Source organism: Tyto alba, unplaced genomic scaffold, assembly GCF_018691265.1.
Source record: "Tyto alba isolate M040663 unplaced genomic scaffold, T.alba_DEE_v4.0 Super-Scaffold_41, whole genome shotgun sequence".
NCBI lineage: Eukaryota > Metazoa > Chordata > Aves > Strigiformes > Tytonidae > Tyto > Tyto alba.
In genome coordinates this window covers 18,433,942-18,458,094 of record NW_024881317.1, presented here as the reverse complement: position 1 = coordinate 18,458,094, position 24,153 = coordinate 18,433,942, and the positions used below count along the sequence as shown (strand labels likewise).

Here is a 24,153-nt window from a genome sequence, read left to right as displayed (position 1 = left end):
ATACTAATTCCCCTAAAAGCCAAGATAAATAAATTGAAAAGAAAATAATTACCTGGTTTAGCACATTTCAAACCGTGCTAAACTCTTTTTTTAATGATTGATCTGAGCCTGTGTGCATACATTGTTAGCCTTGCATATGAAGGGTTGAGGAGGATTTAGAATATGTTTCAGTTCTGATACCAGTGACTGTAAGATTATAATAGAGTGGTATCTGGTATCTCTAAGTTTTTAAATAATGTCTCTAGCTGGAAAAGTTAAACAAGTCTGTTAGCAGTAATCTGCTAAATGTATCTCTATTCTCTACAGAAAGTATATGCAAATTCAACTTGCAGTTGCAGAAAAACTTTTAAAAATTAACTCCTTATGAAATATATAAATGCATAAAGTATTTTTTCTTCTTACGTTAGGAATTATTACACGCCTGTATTGAACATGTGCAAAAGTATCCCGAGTTTTACACGCTCCAGGAGATCATGAGTATCATGGGAGGAAAGTTTCATACACAGTTGACCTTTAGGCTGGAAAAAAATCTCCTTGTAATGGTAATACCTTACGTTATACATATTTTGGTGTTATTTTCAGATAAGTAGAATTACATCTGAATTGTGTTATGCAGGGATTCAGGTTTTTTACAAGTATTATTCAGTGCTTGGGTTAGGGGTTAACAATTTTAATTATAAATTATAATGAAAACATTAATGAAATTATTTTGGTAGTAAGGCTGTTAACACCTTTCGCTGTATGTTCGCAATAAAAAGATTACGGTAATAGTATTTTTTTTTAATATGACACTAACTTTATAATACATCCACATATATTCTTAATATTTCTCATTATAAGAAGTACAGTGTCAGGTCAACATGATTTCAGTTAAAGCTATTTTCTGATCCTGCTTGATTTCTTCAAGGGTACGGCAAGACGTGGTAAAACAGAATTTCCTACCATATATGTTCAGCTACCGACAGATTATAAAACCGTTACCTCTATTATAACTCCAGAAAAAAAGGCTTCTATTATGCACAATGTAAGTAACCCTTTTGTTGTAATTTTTATGAGAAGAGCGATTTGGTCCTACTTATTTGGCAGCATTAAGTTACTTCATAATAATTTCTTTTTTTTTTCCTAATCTAACACACCTTGTAGCACAGGAACATAAACTGTATCATTATTTGTTTAGTATTTCATTTGTAGCAATCACACCTCCCTCTTCAAAAGTTGGGTTATTACCTTTTGGACACAGTACCTTTTGAAGGGACTGCCTCTGTTCCATCATTGAAATATTAGAGAGGTCCTTAAATTAGAACACACTGTGAAATCTAGATAGAATTGTTTATTACAGTGTAGTTCCTTTTAAACTTTGCTTTGCAATTTCTAAGCTGGCTTCTGTGTGTGTATACGTACATACGAATGGATGTAGGTGTAAAGGTTTCTGATTTAAGAAGGAAGTCCTGAGGGTACGAAGAAGTACTTTAGACTGCCTAGTTTTCTGCAAATTTGATTAGGTTAGCTTACCCTGGGAATTTCTTTTACTAAACAGCGTGAACTTCATTTTGGCATTGAACAATTTTTAGATTCCATTCCACCTTATTGATAAATATGTGATGTTTCTATTTATGTTCTTCCACAGAGAAAATCTGTGAGTTTTTCTTGCTGTAGAACTTGGGGTTTATGTCTGTTTATGCCAGATAATTTGTTATCCACTTAGATAAGGAGTTTGTTCACATAACAAAAAACAGTCAACAGAGGCACTATGATTGCAAAGACACTTTTGCTTAAGAAAGTAGCAGAGGTGACACAGGAGAATGATATATTCCTCAAGAGATGGTATAGCTGTAAACAGAGACTATTTCTGATGATGTCTCATGTGGCAGAAAAAACCTAACTAGATTATTCTTATTTCTTGCTCGTGGCCCTCAGTCCTCCTGTACTTCCATTATCTTCTTAGTCGTTGATATTCTCCTCCTATCTCATGAGCATTCCCAGCCTCCTCTTCATGGCAAACTGTATTCATAATGTTTCATAATTTTACCATTTCAATTCTGAATTTCTGTACTTCATGTTTTTATATCTGTTTCAAGAATCTTTATATGTAATCTGTATTTAAACAACTGGGCACTTTTAACCATATTTTAATGTTGGACGTCTTTATTGTGCTATTATTTAACTTGTTAGAAGATCTGTAATATATGCGTGAGTGAATCAGTTTGTTTTTTCCTTCTGTAATGCACGCCCACATTTCATGGTTATCCAAAGTCCCATTCAATCTAGTAATTCAAAATAACAGGAACGAACTGAAAGATACAAGTTATAAAAAGATAGGTTTTTCTCATGCTGCAAGGTGGATGCAGAAAATGCGGCCAAAAACCCTTAGGGGGATTTTTTTTCTTTTTTCATTTGATTAGGAAGCCTGGCACTGTGGTGGTATTTGGGTGTGTGGGCAGGAAAGGGGGCTAGGGTGGTTAACTCATGTCTGTTTGGGTTTGGGGTTTTTCCTATTAATTTAAATGTATGTGTGTGTTTTTTAAACTTTTTAACTCTTTGCTTTCTAGGATATTAGTTCAGATTCAAATGCAGAGAAACTTGCTTCGAAATACTGTCCACAAGTTGTTCTGAGTAATCAGTCATTATTTACTTTACTGAATAATCATGGACTAAACTACAAGGAACAATGGGAAATTCCAGTTTGCATTAAAATGATCCCCGTTGAAGGTATAGTATGTTCTTTTTTAATAAAAACTACATTTTTGTCCATGAAGACCTTTAGATTTTTTTCATAATCATTTTTAAGCATACTGACGAATAGGAAATTAGAAAATCCAGTAAAAGCAACTCTGGGAAGGTAGAAGACAGTCTCATTGAGTTGCCACAATAATAGAATAGTTCTTTTTTTTAAAAAAAAATAAAAACTAAAAAAAGAAGCAAAGGTTAATTAAAATCATAATTGTAATTATAAGCTCAAATTTTTACCCTTTCTGAAAAAGCAGTACTCTAGAATGCAGCTATAGGAGAATATTTTCTCTTAAATGCTTCCATGTTTTTAATTTAGCAAATCAAACAAAGTAATAAAATTTTACTTACTTAAAGGGCAAAATTCTGAAGTTAATAGTTTTCAGCTGTCATCTGGTAAGGAGTCAGAGACCTTTGTGTTGTAAAGGAAAAGGTTTAGTTTATTCAAAGTTATTGTAAAAAAATAATTAAAAAAATCCATTGCTATAGCTTGTCTTTTTCTTTCAAGGTGGAAAGCTGATAGCAAGGTCTTTTCATAGTTTTCTACACCTTGTTCCACCTTGTTACTGAGAACAGTAGCAACCTCAAGAGAGGTATCACCATTAACATTGAATTTGGATGTATAGCTATTTTCCACTTGGGGGAAAAGAATAAATCAGTTAAATGTCCTTTTGCTTTTCATAACTGTAAACTCTGCTCCTTGGAAAGAAAACAACTGCGTGAAGCTGTTGAAATTATCAAATGAACTAATTTCAGTAAGCTAAAAAAGAGAGATTCTGAAGTTTTATGAAAAAACAACAATGATTTTTTAGAATTAAAAAGACCTATTGACATCATAGAACAATGAATAAATAATAAATGTCCATGGAGATGACTTTTCACAATTGCAACAAAAAATGTTTTAAATAAACCGATTAACTCATCTGAATGGTATACTTCAGTTGTCAATTCTAGATTTCCTCTTGTTACCTTTTTTTTTTTTTTTAATACACTAGTGTTTTTTCATGATGAGTGTTTATAATGGTTGTTGTCTTGGAATGTCCATATTGTGTGCATAGCGGACTTCTGGATAGTAGTAAATAAGCTGTCAGATATCTGCAAATCTTACAAATTCTGCATGTGCTTACATGAAATTAAATTACTTCATATGTAAAGTATACCTGACTCCTTTTATATCAGCTTTACAGGATTTAAACTTAATTTTTAGATCCAAAGATAACACCTAAAGGGCATTCAGAATATGTTAGCAATATATAGTGTTTCTTGAAGGGTCTATCCTCTCCTTCTGTTTCTACCTACCCTGTAACCTACCTCTTGCATTCGTTATATTTTTTTTTTTTTTCTAAAACAGTGATACTGTGGTAACCATGTGCCTTTGCTTTCTGTATAATATTGAGCAGGGTATCGCTGTTATTTTTGGATGAGATTAGGGATGATTCATATGTAAGTATGTTAAGGTGTAAACAAGAGTGTGGAGCACATCCTGGGCATAGTTAATGATTAGAAGAAATATGCAGCCATCGCTTTTGGGCGATGAGACTTTAAAAAAATAATTAAAAATGTGAGGTTCATCAAAGAAAGAAGAAAGATCTTTTTGGAAAACAGAACACATTTGATGATAAAATACAGTGTAAGGAATGATGAATCCTAAATTCTTTAACAAATTCTCTATTTAGAACTGCATTTAAAAAATGATTGACTGTTAATGTAGTGTGTATTGTTGCTGCAGGATCCTAATAATTCACACTGTATCTGGACATAGATTTATTTTCTGTTGTTAATGAATGAGAAGGTAGTTTTTAATTTCTTCTAGGGTGAATGTGGAATGGATTTGACCAGAATTGGAAGTTGAAAGATTTATTATTTAAATTATACAAAAATCTTTTTTTTCAATGCATTTAATATGTATTCGGTCCCTTTCCATTCTTGAAAAGGTAGCAAACCAGCTAAAGTGGTATATGTTGATTCACCTCTGCTGAAAAAGGAAATGACAATAAGAGAGAGGAACCAAATCTTCCATGAAATTCCAATGGATTTCCTAGCAACTAAAACGTCTTATGTTTCGATTTCTCATGTATCAATGGACAAACCAGCTGAGGACAGTCTGTTTCAGTGGGATGTATGTAGCTTCACCTCTTCTTAAAAACAAAAAGCCTATGTTAAAATTCCTAAGTTACTTGTTCTGTGATAATGAAGGAAAATCAAGGTTTTCTGTTGGTAGTTTTTCTACTGCTGAGTTATGGACCTTATGTTTTAAAATGTCTGTCTAGTTCCTTTAAATGCTTCTATTAGATTGGCATCTCAGCTTTAATCTTTCATTCATGAAAACGTATTTTGATCAGCTTATTTAAGTGGGAAAAGTTCTATGAACTTTATTTCTCTTTTGAAAGGCCTTTCAACTCCTAAGACTTAAGATATTCCATGTTAAACACAGGAATTTTATTTTTTTTCAGTTACTGCCCCTCTCTCCTAACAGGCAAAATGTGGGTAGTGGAACATTTTTCATGTTTTCAGTTTGACAATGTTTGTGATTATTAACACATTTTATTTCTTGGTTTGTTTTGTTTATAGATTTTTTTTTTTTTAAACATTACTATTTTTTTTTCTTCCCTGTGTTCAGGGGTCTTCTGATACGTACCAGTACAGGAAGATTCCTCTTCCAGATGACACAGGGATGGACTTTGATGTTGATGTTACAGAACTGGAAACTTTTGGAGCAACTGCCAAGCTCTCAAGAACTTCTAAAATGGAAAGTGCTTTTCCTACAGTTAGTAACACTGCTAAAGTTTTATCACATGGCCTAAAAATGGGGGAAAAAAATATATCCACCATAAATAGTGAAGATGAAGAAGGAAAAAACACCATTTCAGAGCAAGGAGTTTTGGAATGTGCCAGCATGCAGCTTCCATCATTAGAGGACATTCTGTGCTTCAGCCCTGAAGAAAATTCATCTCATAAAAGCTTCAGTTCAGAGGAGGTAGGACTGAATAAAGCACAAAATGTCATGACCAGAGAAGCATTGGACAATGAAACAAAATCCAGTGCTGTTAGTTACAAGAAAGAGTCTGATGAACAAAAAAATGAGACTTACACTTCTTTATGCAGTAGTGACACAGATGAAGAGCGTTTGGTAATTGATACAGAATGTAAAAACACTGATTGTTGCAAAACACCTATACCAAACACCGTTTCTCATACCTCAACAGAGACTGCCAAATCACCTTCTCCTACCCAGATGCCATTAGCAAGCATGACTGACTCAGGTATCACAGATCAGGGAAAAAATGCCCCTAGAAAGCCTACCAAAAAATTGTCCAAAGAATTTGATCCTGTCGGACAGATTTTGAAAATGCAAACTGAACTTCTCAAGTCACCTTCCCAAAAAGCTCATGAGCAGCCAGTGGTGAACTGTGATAATTCTAATGCTACGCCAGTCCATGTGCCTCAATCTCCAAAACCACTGGTGTCTTCCAGCACAGAAGCTGTGCCAGCGCCTGCCTCAAATCCCAGCGGCTCATCTAGAAATACCTGGACGTGGCTTTTTCAGGGAGTGCCAAAGAGTAAGTAATCATGTTCACTGTGTAAAGAGTAGAACTTCAAACTTTCAGTAAAATTTAACAGCAAAACATCCAAACTCCTTCATCTGAAGAACTTCCGAATAGTGCCTCTGTTACATTTATTTAGACGTGTGACTTAATTGTATTTATTTTTTGTAACAATACCTTCTCTGTATGAGAGTTACTGTCTTGCACACATAAGGGAGCATTTTGGGAGCCGTTTGTCCACAGTGGTGAAGGTGAAATATTGTTTTACTTTAGAGAAACAAAAAGTTGTTATACACAAGGTTTTTAAGCAAGGAAAAGAAATAATTTGGTAGTGAAATGAGTTATTTTTCCTCAGAAATTCAAATATTTGAATAGTCTGGTCTTCAAAACTAGTTTCTTGTCAATCAAAAATAGATTTTACATTTTCTGTAGAAGAAAAATGTAATCAAATTATGCAATTAAAGCTTGAAATTTTGTTGTCTAAGTTCAGAGACTCATAGTTCAGTTACTGTTTCTTATCTCATAGCAATCTGTTCCAGAAAACTAATGAGGTCTCACTACAAGCCACGCCTCCAAGTTTTCATGTGTTTAGCAGGAAGTTGTATCTGTTACACTCAGACCTCAACCAAGAACTAGAAGTCTTGAAGATCCTAGGGACCATGAACTTTGAGGTGTTTCTCACATATCTGAGTTGCTTCTGAGCACTGTATAACTGAAGTTAGAAGCGCTTTATTGTGTTCGGTAAATTGACAGGAAACTAGGCAGGTTGCATCAGAGCAGATACTCTTTTTCTCAAATATTTAATTCCAATGAATCAGTGCTTTTTGGTGGGAAAACATGTTTTGCTGGTGTTTTCAGACTAGATGTGCATTTGACCACATAGGAATTCATTTGAATTAATTACTTAATATGTAATGGAAACAGTTAACACAACTAATTCTGTTTTGTTGAAATTGTGTTATCACTTCCTACAGTTTTGTTGATTTAACTGAATTTTAGTAGTCACTAGAAGTCCGTGTCTCTTCCCTCAATTTTGAAGGGTTGAGCAGCATGGTACTCCTTCTATTTCTCCTACTCTTAAAAACCCAGAGTATGGAATTCAGGTGTTTGATTAATAGACCTTTTTTTTTTTTTTTAAGAGAGGTAGTGAAACTAATATTGCTAAGATGCTGAAGTGTGACTGTGAAACAATAGGAAGCATAATTCTACAAACTGAAAGTTCTATAGCAAGCTGATAAACCTCTATGCATCTTTTTTGCAGAAAGCCAGAACTAAGTTAAATACTTTACTAACAGGAAACTATTTCTGGTCACTTGGATGATATCTCACACAGTATACATTTATTCAAACATACACATAAACTCTAAACTTAATGTTAAATATATTCATAGCACTACAGCAATACCTATTTGTAGTTGTAGTTCTGACAAGTATTTCCATATTTCTGCAGCACAAAAACCAGAACTTGATAAATTTTCAATAAATAATCTTAAGTTGAAGTTTATTCTTGTTATTTTAGCAAAATATTGAAAATAATCTCAAAGGGATGCAGGGATGTTTGTTAACCTACCTCAAAGCTGCACTTGGAGATCTAATAAGTATTTCTTTTGAATATGCAAGTATTGAAGTTGAAGCAAACTGAATTTGGAACAGAGGCTTATGTTACCATCTAAACCTGACGCTTGAGTTATTGCAGTAACTGATGAATGGATGGTGGCTCTCGAGCATTTATTATAAAAAAAAAATTTTGTCTCTGTTGCGTTGAGAGACTGTGGCTTAAAAACCAGCCTTTGAACTTAATCTGTAAAAGAACAATGTCTTACAGCTCTGTTTGTATAAGAAATCTAATAATTAGGATAGAATATGGGAGAATATTAAAAAATATACTTTTTAAAAGTTGTAGCAGACATTTTGGTTTTGACCTCAAAATATTAAGAAACCAAACACATCCTATTAAAAAAAAAAAAGTAAACCTACTGCAAGAGAAGAAAGCCAGTTAGTTTCATGGTAAAGAGTGTGAAAGGTTGTAATTTTCTGCTTTATTTATTTTCTGTAGGAAAGCTGCCAAATGAACTTCAGATACTTGAAGAGGATCCTTCAGAGTATAAAGCCCCTCAGGATGGCAACCTTGTGTATAAGCTATTTAGTTTGAATGATCTGTTGTTACTTGTGCGTTGCAGTGTGCAAAAAGTGAAGTCATTGCCACGATACCATAAAAAGAAAAAAGCCCAAAAGGTACAGACTTTGCTGTCAGCTGTTTTGTTTTGCCTTTTTAAACAGTTGTGCTCAACTGGCATCTCTGGGGTTCCCAGCCCTTCATAGCATTTGTGTTTTCACTCAGACAATTAGTACATTTAATTATATCTCTACAGTGTGTGTTGTCTTCTTTAAGTAAATATTTGGTGTAGGAAGAGTAACTTGTGATTTCTTTAAACCTACTTGATGAGAAGATAAGCAAATGTGATTGGGATTCTGCATTTTTTACTACAACTGCATTACAGTAATATGCATGGGTAATTATGTAAAGTAATGTCAGTTTGAACTATTCTTAAAAGTTAATGCAGTAATTAGGTTTTTGGCCCAAGGCTCTGAGAATGTTCATGATCATACTTTCAAGCAGGATTCAGCCTTGCTATTATGCCTAGTTAAGCAGAGAAATAGGAGATAGAATGAACATCAGAGGACACAATTAAAGATAAAAAGAAATCCTATTCATTCTGATTGAAAAGACTATAGTGTAGGAAAGCTTATTCTGGGATCCTCAGTAAGTTATTATTTTGTCAGGAGTCCTTTGAATCATTCAACAAATTTGATGTGGTCCTTCCCTTTGCAGAATACCAGAAGTATGGTAGACAGGCATTTTGTGAGGTGTTTAAGCTTTGCTGAAATGGAAATAGAACTTTTTAACTCTGATTACATGCTAAGGCTCCATGCTCAGAAACTTATTTTGAAGAAAAACCATCTCTTTGCTGTTGATCCATTGCTTATAAATGCCTGTGAATAGATGCTTAGTTTGTTAATCAGAAACTGAGCACTGTTTATTTTTTAAAGTTCCTGCTGAAATTTTAACTGTGATTTGTCAGTGAGAAGAGGCTCATATTTTCTCTCTTAGTGTTAACACACAAGGGTTAGCTTCTGATTTCAGATGAGGCTACAAGCATTAGGTTCTAATTTCAAGTGAGACTGACAAGGGGAATAAATGGCAGGATTCCACTAGTAATGAGTAAATAAGAAACACAGTGGTGTATTTTTCTTAAGTTCCTGCAGAGGGCAGTGGAGCACAGAAGTGTGAACTTCCAATTAATTTAGCTGCAGGGTAAAATTATTTAAGGGCAAACATGTATTGTTTGTAAAAGCTTGCCTAGGCTTTTTTTTTTTTTTCTTTCGATCCATTTTGCCTTCCTCTCTGTAGAGTCTCTGTAGTCCAGTGTCTGTACTGTGTGTTTCATGGAATGTGAGCCATCATACAAGATCTGTGAGATGTTTCAGCTGTAGTGAGAAACTATGATGATTATCAATTGCAAAATGTACTTCGACTGTGGGCATTTTTTTTTTGGATAGTGAGTGGTGTTTTTTCTTGTATCTTTATTTTTATAGCTTATTCCAATATTCCTGTTGCCAAAACTGGAATACCAAGCCTATTACGGTGTCGAAGCTCTTACAGAAAGTGAAGTATGTCGGTTGTGGACAGAGAGTATGTTGCATTCTGAATGCCTATTTTATATTGGTAAGTTCATGTGTTGATTTTTGCTGAAGAAACATGTATGTCTGAATAGTCATAGAATAATAGAAAAGTATTTGTTAAAGGTATATTCCATGTGTCCTTATTTATTTTAACTTTCTATTTTTGGTTTTCACTTTTATCTTAAATAAACACTTTGTCTAAAATTTCTATTGGGTGGTGAATAAGGATATTTCAACTTTGGGTTTAGATTAATAGCATCCAGTAATCTTTGTTCTCAAGAACTGCATTTATTGGCCTTTGAAAGACAAATGTGTCTGTAATTGTGAATTTAATTCTCTGAAGTCAGTAATCTTCATGATTTTATCTCAGATTTTTGAGGGGAGGGGGGTTTTTTGGTTTGTTGTTTTTTTTTTTTTTTTAAATGAGTCATATACAACAAGAATTAACTCAGGAGAGGTAAAAACATTTCATGATGAAATATGAGCTACAAAATATCTTACCATTTTGTGAAATAATTTTAAATAAATTTTCTATTATATACCAAAATAGAAGACAAACAGAGCACCAGATATGTGGCTTAGAGGATACTGATTCCTTGGGCTTTGAGCTTGCAGTATGGGAAGAGGTCAAATGTTACTTATTTTTTCTTTGAAAACAGGCAGTAATCTTCATATTTCTACACTGATAACATGTAGACAGATAAGATACAAGAGAATGAGGAAAAACAAGTAAGACAGGGCTAAACCAAGTTCTGTCATTCAGAAGTAAGAGGAATTACATCCTTTGAAAACAAGTGTACATGTGTCTCATATCTAAGGTACTGGAAATATTTTTCTGACTTCGCAGAAATTAAATTCCTAACAAGAATAATTAAAATAAATAGCATAATTTTATTGAAAACTTCTTTCCATAGCTATGATATTCCTCAGGAGTTCTGAACACTGTCTGATCTTACTCCAGCAAACCCATTTTCCAGGTTTCCATTGTCTATATCTAACTGATTCGTGAAATTTAATTTTCTAATACATGATATGACTTGAAACATCCCTGTCAAAGGGAATGGTCTTGATACTCCTTGTCCTGTGTCATGCAGCAGATGGAAACGGGAGATAATGTAGAATCTGTGAATGAGAAATAACATACAGTCAGTGAGAATGAAACAGGAAACTATAAATCTCCTGTAGAAGATATCACAGCTTTAATTCAGAACATAGAAAATAAAAAGACAATAAAGCAGAGACAAAAAGCTTGAAAATATTAGCAGAAAAATATCTTACTTGTGAAGGCCATTTGTCCAAAAATTGCATAAACCAAGCGCACTAGGAATGCAGCATTATAAGGAAGGCTTCATTAACAAATGTCTTGTAGAAAATGCTGTATTCATGCTTGTACAATGACATTTTAAATGTCAGGAAAGTTTTTTATGTCTGGCAGGATACTTATGTTCTGTAGAGAAAATGATGCATATAAAGAATGTGGCCAGATTATTTTAACAACCCTCGTAATATATGGAGAGCTCCTCTGTTACCAATTATCTTGTAATTAATAAGGTTTTAAAAGGGAAAATGCATTTTAGAATATGTTTGGCACTTGCTATGGAGTGAGGGCAGTCCTGTTTGTACAGTGAATTAATGTTCTGTAGTCGGGACTGGTTTGCTTTCTTGTTGTAGAAAAATTCTCTGTTGTTCTGGTCGTTATGGCAGCAGTTGTGGCCTGTGGTTGCCTAGGCTTTCCACTTGTGCACTGAATTACACTTCTGCTGTTAGTGGCTCATATCAGAGTACTATTTTAGAATTGCTGAGTTCTCCCCTAATTTTTATGTACAAGCTTTGCATGTTATCATAGAAGTATAAGGTTTATGTGAAATCTAATAAATTTGAGGTGATAGTTTTGCTAATTGCCTCTTTGTCTGCTGTCCATACTTAATGAAAATTAAGTTTCAGATTTTAAATTTTCAAAGCAATATTTGCTGTGGTTTTTCTCTTCTCTAAAAAAAAAGAACCTCACAGAGATAATTATGCACACAGTTCTCCATTTCTAATTATACCTTAATATACAGTACTGAAACATTTCTTACTCTTTTTTTTTTTTTCTTAACAAGCAGGACAGTATACTGAATTGCACTGAAATTTAGCCCCCTGTAGAAAATTTTACCAACATTTTATTCATGTTTCCAGAGTCAAAAGCAGTGTGAGGAAGTAGCAGTACTAGAGAGAGGGCTAATCTGTTTACAGAGAGAACAAACTGAAAGAATGCTTGCCTATCTAATCGCCCATCAGTTACAGGATACCTAAGGTATGACTTGCGTGCAGAAGTTTGCAGACAGATCATCCGGCCAACACCCCTTTTTATAGAGGCTCTCAGGAATGTAGAAGAGAGCAGGCTGCGTGCGTGCGGCAGGAGTTGCTGTGGCATAAGCAGCCATCCCCGTCTGATACGGAGGTTCCTGAGTGTCTCTTTCATACGTACCTGCTAGCCTTGAAACGGGCTGGCAGGCTTCAGCAGCCCAGCCTCCGACACGCTCTCTGTTCGTGTGCTTGGGAGAAAAAATTGTTGGGATTTAAAAACACTGGTTATTCCAGTGATGTTTATTTGTCAGCTCTTGGGTGCGCTGCTTCTAGGAGCAAACTCGGGGATCTGAGGAAGCCCAGGAATTTTTTGTGTGCTCTGAGGAAGCACAGAATTACTGTGGGTTGTCACTGTCCTGCACAGTAAATCAGTACTCCCTGCATGTGGTGCAGGGCCCCTCCCACCACTATTTAGAGGGGGAAAAAAAAAAAAAAAAGTCTATTACAGATACCAAGTTGGACTCTCAGCATGTCACTAACTTTTGATACTGACAGAATATGAAATTTGTTCAGGTAGACAAATTGGGGACTGCAGATTTTTGGTACCACCATGTAGTTTCTAATAGAGGTAGTTAAAAAGACATATGTGGAAGTACATGATTCATTTTATGAAAGAGTGTCTACCACAGCTTTTAATAGGAAATTGTTATCATATTCTACTTCGGTATTCTTTCTGTTCTCCTTAAGAAATATTGAATTCTCATTGAGAAATACTGCTCTGTAGCTGTAAAATTCTTTCAATTTGTATTTCTGGGGAGCTGTGAAAAATACAATGTTGCAAGTATTCTGATTTAGTTAGGTGATTCTTTGAAACAGAAAGCTTTGTTCTGAAACTCTGGGGACAATACACTTAGGGATGATAATTTTCCTGTATTATGGACAGCTTAAAATGGGGTGAGTATCTCATTCATTTTCATTTATCTTTTATCTCAAAGTAAGACTACTGCTATCATGTTTGGTGTAAGTAGAAAGACAGACTCGACTTCTTAGATCATGCTGTTATTTTAAGTGAAATGTCATGTCCTACAATAAAGGAATTTTTAAATCAGCCATAGTAGAGCCATAGGCGTATTGCTCTCTTTAAATTTACCCCACCGTATGAGTGTGGAAGTATGGAACAACTGTTTGAAAATGTGATCTTACCATTCCTGACACTCTATCTACAACTTACATTCTTGTTCAGACAGTTCTGAGACTACGTAGATCTTAAGTGAAACCTCTAAAGTTGAAGTTTTGAACATGTACTAGACCTCAGTGTTAAATTGCTTAGGAGTTCTTGGATCTTGAAGGAACTTAATTCACTGTCTCAACAATCTTTTGTATTGCCAAATAAGTATAGGTGAAAGGTTCTTTGGACCTTGGTCTGTGCCCCATAATTGTTTGGAGTAGTTCTTCAGTGTCGCGTTGCTCTGTGGGACTGAGGGAGGAATTTCATAGCTCAGTGCAGTGACTCAGCAGCGCTGCCAGCTGAGTGGTTGAGAAGAAAAACAAAAGTGTAAAACTATGGCCTCCTGCAGACATTGCAAGGTGTTATATAAAGGAGAATTTTTTTAATTTGTACATTCTCAAAGTAGGTAGTGATTTTTTGCACACACGCAGAGATACTATTATCAAACAAACTTGAGTGCTGTCTTCCTCTTGCTAGTAGAGCACCTTGCTTGGTTTTTGATTTAAGTCCACTTGCTACTCACATAGGAAATACTGCATCTGCAAAGGAAATAATCTCTGTGACATGCTGTTTCCCCAATAAGATATTTGTACTTGATATAAGCAGTAAATAAAGTTGTGATAAGCTTTGCTGATTAATGGGAACATTTTACCCCGACCATTATTCACTTACTTGTATTAAGTGCCTAAGCAAAACTTACAGCAAAAAGAACAGTTTACCTTCAGTTCAATAGGGTAATAGTGGCCTTTAAATAAAGATTATTTGAAAAATGGGTTGGAAAGAAGTACTTACTGTATGGGTACCTTACTGAATGTCCAGTGTTTAGTCACTTCTCAAATACAAGATACAGTAATATAAATTAGGTATGAGTAGTTCATAGATTTTTTTTTTTTTCCCCAGCTGTGCTGTCAATGAGTTTAGAAATGGACAAGTTTCTGATTGGAGGCTGATAAGGAATGGAGAACATGAAGAGATGGGGGTTTTTTAATAATGAGTTCAGATTTCTTTTCCTCTAGTCAGCAATGCAGAATATTAAACCTAGCTGCTTAGTCTTGCATGAAACACTGATATCAAGAAAAGTAACAAATGTACAGTGTTTACGAGAAATAACTTGTCCTGGTGCATTTTTTTAAAATTTGTTAAAAAGGGAGTTCTTACTCGATCTTCTTACACATCACATAAGGAATTGATAGTAATGTTTAGCTTGGAATGTGAAATGCTTTTGATTAGCATTTTTATCTGTACAATTGAAGCATGTACACTTCCTATGGGAGCAGATTTGCAGTAAGGCAGTAAATTCCACTGAGTAGGTCATATTTCATTATGCTGCCTTTCCCTCATCCTTGTGGGAGGTGGAATAGAACAGATTTCTGGGAAAACCTCAACATGAGAGAGAACCTGAAGGTAAGGCACTGTCACCACATCAGTGTACAAGCTGTGCTAATGATCTTTATTGCTTATCAAGTGAAAATGTGGGCTAAACTGTTCTTGACAGCCTTTATTTTAAAAATGTGATAAGTAGAGCTTTGAATTTTTGCTCCTATAGGAAAGACAAATAGCCTTTAACAATTTGTCATGAAAAAGGCCTGAATTATAAATTGTAATTTTTCAGGTGAGGAGAAAAAATAAATCAAGAGGCGAAGGTACATAATCCCCAGAGAATCAAACAACACAACTGTTCATATAACCTATCGGAATAGAAAAAAAAGTTTTTTTTTTTTTTACTCAAATTTACTCAGAGGTAAATTTGTTTTAAAAGATTAACTTTCATGATCTGTCCAGTAAAGAGAGGCATAGTGACAAGGATCAAAAGAACTTGAGAAGATACAAACTATCTGAGGAGATTAAGGCTGTGGCAAAATGAGGTTGTATATCCCAGACATCATCCAAGATGTAAGATTTGCTGGATTCATGGGTATTTCCCTGATTTAGAAAGACAGCCCAAATAAAGATGTCTGTACTTAAAGCAGCTATACATTTTGCTTTCCATTACTGTGCAACATTGATAAATACTTTTCACAGTTCTACACTGTAAAAGACCACCACTTTTTATTTATTCTAAAATGCCTTAGGTCTGCAAATTGTGGTTTTGCATTTGTTCTCTTATTTTTAGTATATTAATGGAATTAATATTTTTCAGGACGTATTGATGCTTTTACATCAAAGCTTATTATGCTAGAAAAGATTTCTCCAGAAATGTTAAAAGAAAAACTTGTATTGATTAAGTGAGTATTTTTAGTATTTTTTTTCTAGCAATGAATTTGAAACTCTAACAAGCCTTTTAAGTTACTACTTTTGTAATTTTTTTTTCACAGGCCTGCAAATTCATTAAATATACTTAATCACATTTTGAAGAAAGTGTCCGAGTAAGTGTTCCATTCTTGTTCATTGTATTTATTTGCAACATTACCCAGCTCATCTTCTTTTCTTCTGTAGAATGCTTGTCTACTGTTTGGTTTTATTTCTGCAGATGCACAAAATACTTTACAGATTCTTTTAGGTCTAGCATAGCATAATCCAGTACTGTGTAAAAATGTTCTTAGGGTTACAGGTTTTGTATAAACGATGCAAAAGAATAAGAATTTGATTTTTATGAACCACTTAAATTGAGAGGTGACTGGACACTTCTGAACTGATTAAATTGTTCACAATTGTTGTGAAATACTATGTACGTAAGCTGACATTTAAAATTTGGACTTCTGTTGTTTGTTAGTCTTTTTGCTTAATCTGTAGAAATAATACTGTTTGTGTTCCCTTCTGCTTAGCTTGATTTACAACAGCATATGTCTTTCTCTTGCTCCTTTCTTTTCTTTATTTATTTAACTACTTTAAGGCTTTCGGTTTGCAAGTGTCTTTTAATTTTTTTTTATGAAGCAGGTTTCTTGCGCCAGGTGTGAAGCCTTTTAATTGGAATTACAGAAGAGTTTCCTGCACTTAATAATTTCTGTAGTTTTGCCATTTGTGAATAAGATTTTTCATATGGTCAGCTGGTTGACATTTGTCTTCCTGGAAACCTGTGTAATCCTGCATGTATTTAAAGCATGTCTCTTCTTTGTGTCTGTGTCCATATATGCATTATGCTTTGTAAGGTGCTGGTTAAAGAATTCTAGTTTTCCAAATATGGGTGGTTTTCAGTGTATGCCTAGTTGTTTTGTTGAATATGGTAACAATCTGTACATTGATGATAAATTACTATATTACGAATACATGAATTAGTATGTATTTATCAGTGCAGTTTAATTCATGCTTTTTTGACCATAGTTTTTTTATAAAACAGGGACTGATAAATAAATATCTAAAGATGTTTTGCTTTCGCATTAAGAACTTAATCGCTGGCCTGATCAAATGAAGCAAACCAAAACCATTTAAATTATACTTTTCATTTTTAATTTACCTTTTTAGTTTGCAGGAGGGTTCTTATTTATTGACTCATGCTTCAGGAGATTCATCAGTTGCAATCTACAGGAGTTCTCTTGACAAGACGACGAGAGCATCGTACAACTTACATAAAGCTCATTGTGATCTGCCTCCTGTACCTGCCACGCTTTCAGTCCCATGGGTGCCGCTAGATCCCAGCCTCCCTTTGCCCTATCACATAAATCGCGGAAGAGTGCCATGCACCTTTCCACCTGCACCCCAGGAAGCCATGTGGAAACAGGTCAGTATCACGTTTGATGGAAAAAAGAGATTAATGGTTTTGAAATAATCTATTTCAGTCCCTTGGATATAGCTAGTCTGTTTATCTGTCATCTGCAGAGGTCAGACACACCCTTTAGAATTCTGGATCCACTACCAAGAGCAGGAGTGCCTTTTTCCTGAAAAAAAAAAAAAAAAAAAAAAAAAGAAACAGTGAGATTCATCTCACCTAGCTTTAAACAGTAGAGTAAAGAAGAACAATGTTTAAGGTGGCTGTGCTGTTAACAGGGAAATACAATATTTCTAAGATGCATCTCCACACCAGGATGTGCCTCTTAAATAGATTGTAGCACTCACTTATGTAGAGTTGTCATTTTCTCATTAATGACTACAGCAGTAAAGATGATTAGCACAACTGTAGACAGTTAAAATGAGATAAGGTAAATTCTACTGTGAGAGTCTCTTCCACTGAGCTCTTATTACAGTTCTCTGTGATACAGTAAGTGGGTTTTTTTTTAAAAATTACACTCTTTTTTTTTTTCCCTGTTTGATGGCAGAATTCTTTCAAAATGAAGTTTTGCCTCTTTTATGTGAGCTAATAATACTTTTTGGACAGCAAAAAGAATATAGCGTTTGGCTTAATTAAAAGCTTTGTAATTGATAAGCTTGCAGTGCAGCCAGAATACTTGCATTTATAAGGATTTTCTAGTTTTGCCTCTCTGATGGTGCTTTTTGTTGATGTACTTTTTCTTCAAATAATTTCAGGAAGGACCTTTTAACTTAGTTTCTTGTTTTTTTCATTCTCTCCTTCATCTCCACTTGTCCATCTGTCTTTCCCCCACATCTCAAAATCTTGAACTTGTTGAGGTATTTCAGCAGGAACTGACATGTCTTGGAGGCCTAACATTAAATTATAACCAGCTTAGTGAAAATAAGTAGCCATATAGAGAAGAAGGCTCCAAATTAGTGCTTCCTCTGTGGAGACAACAATGAGCACTCCACTGTAGTATTTGACACCTGAAATCTTACGCAGACAAGAGAGATTGCAAGCAAATTGGCCACACCAAAAAAAAAAAAAAAAAAAAAGTTGTCAGATTTTACATTACTAGGTATGGAATAATCTTATGGCAAGACTGAAAACCAAACAACGTTACTCTACTGAAAGTTTAAGTATTTTCATCAGTCCCCTCATGCCACTCTGAAGTCTTTTATGTCTTAAGTTATTGATTTCTGATTTCAGTAGCTACGGTGGATCATCTTGGATCTTTTCTTGGTTGTTTGCAATTTTAAATGAAGTTCATATAGGGATAACAGTGATTCTCTGCAGCATAAGTAAGGTTTCCTTTTGGTCCTCGGAAGACTGTTAGCTCAGTCGGACAAATTGCCATTGATCCCCTGTCTCTTGGTTGCTCTGAACTCCTTCACATTTGAAAAAACTTTCATTGCAATTCAGGTGGCTTCCTTAACTTACAGAAACTTAAGTTCCCATTGGTATGCTGTTTACTATACAGTGAAACATTGATAATGATATATATGCAATATTGTTTCTAAAATAAGAATAATGTGTTGTTTCATATAGAGGCATATATACTTTGTCTAGAGGCATGGGAGTACCTTAATTTAGGAAAAAAACATTTTTCTGTCTTGGACATGAATATAAAATTGTGCATGAATGGCTTACTCCTTTTTGCTCCAAATGAGCAACCTTATATTGCATTTCTATTCTACGTTTCTTCAGAGTGTAGTTAAATCTAAAGAAATAAAATGTTTTGATGTTTGAATGTGATAGTCCTTCCAGGCATCATTAGGACAACTAAAAGTTAATATAGCCTAAAAGTCACTAACATCTGTTTGTTGTTGCTGCTGGTTTTAGAATAGAATTTATTTATGAGAAGAATTAATTGTCTGCATCTAAAGAAGCTCTTGATAGAAATTCTGTGGAAATTTTTTAGGAATCCAACCTGGTTTGTCATTAATGATGGTGAATATGTGATGCATATCTTGCTTTGGAAATTCCCTAAAGATCCCATTCTCATGTCTAATATTTTGAACAGGTAGTACGACACTGTAAAAGTAAGAAAATTTTCAAGCATTATTTTTCTTTAGCATAGATTTATTCATTTGTGTAAAAGACAACATTTGTGTAAATGCTAACTATGCCTAGCTTTGTGGACTGTGGGATGCTTTTTAGGCCCAGTTATATTTTTTTAGCCACATCCTGACTTCACACAAGGGCAAAATAGGGTTGTGCATCAGTTCTTAATTACTTCATGCACTTTAGTTTCTGCCAGAAGGAAACCCAGGCATGTAGGCAAGAAAGAGGCAGGATTGGTCAGATCTGAGTGGTGGCAGGAAGACCAGATGTGCCTGTTGCTCAGTCCAGATGTGGCCTCTGAGTCTGGCTGGAGTGACAAGAAGCAGAAGGCAATTCTCTGAAGGTAGTTCGATGTGTTTGTGCTTAATACAGATTTAGGATTATTAATTCTAGTTTGGTGTTTTTTTTTTATTCTCTCCCCATACGTTTCTAGATGACTGGGGCGAAAGGACAGTCGGACACACCCTATGAGGGAAAGCCAGTAGCTATGGAAACAAAAGGCAATTGGACTAAGCCTGCTAGAAATAAAGGTGTGGCTGCAAAGAAACTGAAGAATTACTGCAAACAAAGAATGACAAAGAAGAGGAAAATGAAGTACAACAAAATGCAACTGAAGCAGGAATAGCTGAACCATGCTGTGATAAGTATGGCCTGGAGAAGGACAAGACGAAACAAAAAATCTGAGGCTTTCTTACAGCTTCAAAGGATCCAGAATAAGCTGGCAGGGGAAATGGCTCAGTAGCTGAAACATTCTATAAACCTTTAACCCTATTTTACCTCAGTGGACACATTTCAAGTGAAAATCTCAAATTCAGGCAGAGGAAAAAAGAGCAAGTGTCTGCAGCTGAGGTTAGGGGACAAAAGTGTATCTTCTGTCGGTCTCATGATTTTTGTAGAAAAACTACAGCTCGAAGAATGAAGCAGTGGTCAATGGCAATATCTGATATCATATAACAAGAAGAAAAATAGATTTTCAGCTTTCTTAGTTCTTCCAGAATCACTACAGATTTTTATTTTGACATAATTTAAGCTTGTGTTTTACTTTGTGTAGTGTGCATATGGGGAACAACTTGGATTTATTTGCTTAATCCTTTTAACACACAGTGTCTACCAGCTTTCTCTTTAGGATGATCTAACAGATGAGGTTTGGGGAACAAAAGATGCGTTCCTTTGACTAGTATGTGCCATAAATTTGCACTAGGGAACTTAGGAGTTCATAAGTTCAGAACAGCTGGACAGTTAAAATACATATTTTTATTCTTCCCCAAAACAATTTCCAAAAAAATTGCATTGATTCTGACATGTCTTCAAAAATGAATATTGCAGTTATTTACTGTATTACTGAATGGGTACACAGTCTAAATCTCATATCAGATTGCACGCTGGTATGCAGTAGTGCTTACCTGAGGCATAAAGTTTTGCCTGGAGGAGCAAGTGATAGGATCAAGGCCTTAGTCATGGTTCCAGAAACACAATCAGACTGTACATCAGCAGTTTGCTTGAAATTTAGAGCCAAACTGACAGAGTGAAGTTAGGAAAAGAGAATACTTACTGTCTATGAAAAGGCCAATCTATGTGATGACATGCGGTTTCCTAGTGAATATGTGTGTGGAAAAATTAAACTTGTTTTGAATATTAGTATATAAACACACTGTATTCTGTGATGTGTTTGTAACTAACATGATTGCTTGTGAGAGAAGATTTCTCTGCATAACAGCTATTTTATGGTACATACATTCGGTGTTTTGTCAAACAATTTCAACAGAAACAATCCTTGAAATTGACGCTTGAAAATTATAATCTCTATCATTGCTTCTGTTTTGTGTTTTCTTGACTTCTACCTCTATTTTCCTTTATTAAGAGTATTGTTTTTAGAAGAGCACATGAGTTCTTGCAAGCTTCAAGAATTAGTCCAATAAAGTCTTTCCCATTTTTGCCTTTTAAACAACAAAATTATTTTAAAATATCTGAGCCAGTGACGTTCTGGAGAGCAGTTTGCATGCATGCTTAAACTGCTAACACAAAAAACAAAGGCCTTAAAAATGTTCTTCCAATCTTTTGTATGAACTAAGGAAGTTACGAAGTACGCACATCTGATAAAACATTCTTCTGCTCACTGGGGCTTGATGTGACACATTTTAATGTCATGAAAGTAAAAAGAATTTTTAAATTGTTTACTGGGGTATACCTGTTAGAAAATCCAGAAGATAATTTTTTATAAAGCAGGCTTAAACAATTAATGTATATTAAAAACAATTCTTTGGGAAATACTGAGCATTTTCGGATACTATTTTTTCCCCTACTGTTAGATATATTTATAGTTTTATTCAGGTTATTGTTTTATTTGGCTTTTTCTTTTAGCTTCAGTGCTAAGCTAATGACAGGCTAAACTGGCGTAGAGCTATTTGCAAATTACAAGTAGTTCTGATTTGAAATACTAAATGCACTTAGTGACCTCTCATAATAGGAATATTTTAGCTGTGAGTCATTTCTGCCAGATAACTAACTCTGTGTGGGGATTCAAAGCAGTTTTCAGTTTGTATAAACTTTTGCCCGACTGGTATGGAACTTAGTTTCTCAATGCAGTTTCATATATTAGAAATGCATCGTCTATTTACCCATGTATCTATATGCCTAAAAGACTTGCATCATTCTCTTAATAGTCATGCTATTGTACTATGCTAGTATACTACTAACATTAGTATACTAATTGTAATTTCCTTTCTGTTTAGAATAAGCAGGGAAGCTGGAGTTTGTATATAACACATGAAGTGGCTTTTTAACTCACTGTTTTGTTTTATTAGATTATTTTCTTTTGGATTAAGTGGGACTGAAGTAATCTGCTCTAAAATGAGTTAGTTGTTTGAAAGACTCCAGTTTTGTTCACGTATCACACTTTGGTAATCCCACCTATACTCCACTTATATTTGCATCTAAAATAAAACTTTATTTCAAGGAGTTTACTGAGAAAGGGGAGTAGATAGCATGTTTATTTCAGGCAGTAACATCTGAAATTTGAAACTAAGAAAAACGTCTAAACAAAACAATTGGTAAAAAACAGATTTCAGTAAAGCCAGAAAATGTGCTGGATATTAGTTGCTGGATCACTGGTTCTTTAAACTGTTCCTGAAGTGATAGTTACCTGTGGAGAAGGAAGGAATACAGGGGACCCTGACAGTTGTGATGACACCAAAGTATACATTCCTAAATGTAGCACAGATTGTAAAGCTGGGGGAAGCGGGAAACTACAGATGAAGGAGAGTGAGTGAGCCTGGGTCTGACTCTGCAGGTAACTGTTGCTCTCCAGCTAATTAATGCTGATCTCTTTTTATGGCTTCAACCCACTGAGATCAGAAAAGAAGTTCCACAGATCTCTCAATTGAGACCTGTAATTTCAATCTTCAACTCTGTGTTTGTAATGGATTGTGTGTGTTTATGTTACAAATTGTATGTCTTGTTTTTAAATGTAATTACTACTTTTTGTCACTCTGTACTGTAACAATATCTTTTACATACACATTTGGAGAGCCTGGTTAGATGTAATTTACCCAGCCTAAGGATCTTCTGGTTATATTTTTCCCATGTTATATATTTTTTTTTCTTTATATAGATTTACCTGGTTGTAAAGGGGGAGGTACACGAAACTCTTAAGTGCTGGAGAATTGGTCAAACTGATCTCACAGGAATCTCTCAGTTCAGTTCTCTCTTAGCTTTTCAGTGCAGATGTTTGCAGTCAGTGCTAATCCCAAGCAGTGGCATAGACTGCTTCATTATTTCATTCTGGGTACAAGACTTCATCTTTGTTAAGGCTTGTGCAATTCTTGTTGGCCCAGACATGCAGCATGTTCAAGTCTCTGAATAGTGGCTCATCTCTCCGCTCTACCTACCTCTTCTCCCATTTGGTGTCATCTGCAAACTTTGGGAAAAGTGATTCTGTTGTATTATCCAGATGACTTACAGGAATACCGAGTAGGACTGGACCCAGTATCAACCTCTGAGAAGCTCTGTTTGTGATCAACTCAGCTGCTAGTTCAGCTTTGAGCCACTGAACACCTCCTTAAAAATGGAAGAAATGCTCTGAGAACATAAGACTTTCCATGCTCTGTAAGATCCTGATACTAAGTTTGGTTGTTCCCATTTACTGGTGTTTGTTATGAGATTAAATTGATAGTTTGGTATCATGTTCAGGCACTTTGAATTTAGTTTTGGAGGACTAGGTGGGAATCGTTACCCAGCATTTGAGATTTCTGGTTGACATATATTCAAAACCATGGAAATCTATCAGTTCTTTATATTGATTGGCATGAACAGCTGCAATAGGTTGTTGGTTGTGAAATCTAATTTTTCTTTATTTCTATAGTAATAAGTGTTTTCAAACTTTAGTTACACTGTGCACTAATGCATCACATAAGAACTTAAGAACTGCTTTCATTCCCATATGTGACTGGCTAAACATCTTCACCTTCTCTAACTGCAAAATCTTTTAGGGATACAATAGACACTGTCTATGTAGAATATGTTAGGAGTAGATTTACTGTGTTTTTTCTCTGTCTTCTAATGTAGTCTAGCAGCTGGAAGCACAGAGAACTGGGACCAAATCACCAGACATCCGTTCCTGTGCTGGCAGGTGGGAGTTGCCAACAGCAATTGACTGTCCAACCCCATGCAGTGAAGTTCAGTAGCAGACACTGAACCATTTGAAGAGGTACTTCTTTTGCTTCTGATTTGCTTGCCTTGTATTTTAAATAGCAGCTTGTCTCCAAAAGAATATAAAAATCAGTTCAGATGTGGTCTTTCAGACTGTTCAATGCTGACCTCCATTTAATATGCTTTTAGTTCTGCTAGTAGAAGGAATTGGAGCATTTTCAGTCTCTCCCCCTGTCTAAGTCTGGCTGAATATATAGCTTTCAGATGTTTCTCTGAAAACTTGTGTAACTAAGATCCTTCTT

At 35.0% G+C, this 24,153-nt stretch overlaps 1 protein-coding gene across 2 annotated transcripts in view; it reads left to right on the top strand.

Moving 5' to 3' along the window:
• The window catches only part of ICE2 (interactor of little elongation complex ELL subunit 2), a 29,305-nt gene extending 6,584 nt beyond the window's left edge, over positions 1-22,721 (top strand). For both annotated transcript variants that reach the window (XM_032990236.2, XM_032990235.2), the window contains exons 5-15: positions 408-542; positions 908-1,024; positions 2,550-2,709; positions 4,662-4,846; positions 5,348-6,287; positions 8,329-8,507; positions 9,870-9,999; positions 15,614-15,698; positions 15,789-15,839; positions 16,876-17,131; positions 19,638-22,721. In XM_032990236.2, the coding sequence (XP_032846127.2) occupies positions 408-542; positions 908-1,024; positions 2,550-2,709; positions 4,662-4,846; positions 5,348-6,287; positions 8,329-8,507; positions 9,870-9,999; positions 15,614-15,698; positions 15,789-15,839; positions 16,876-17,131; positions 19,638-19,829 (2,430 nt within the window). In that variant the 3' untranslated portion in view covers positions 19,830-22,721. The remainder of the gene's footprint in view (positions 1-407; positions 543-907; positions 1,025-2,549; positions 2,710-4,661; positions 4,847-5,347; positions 6,288-8,328; positions 8,508-9,869; positions 10,000-15,613; positions 15,699-15,788; positions 15,840-16,875; positions 17,132-19,637) is intronic.
• Positions 22,722-24,153: the final 1,432 nt, after the last annotated feature.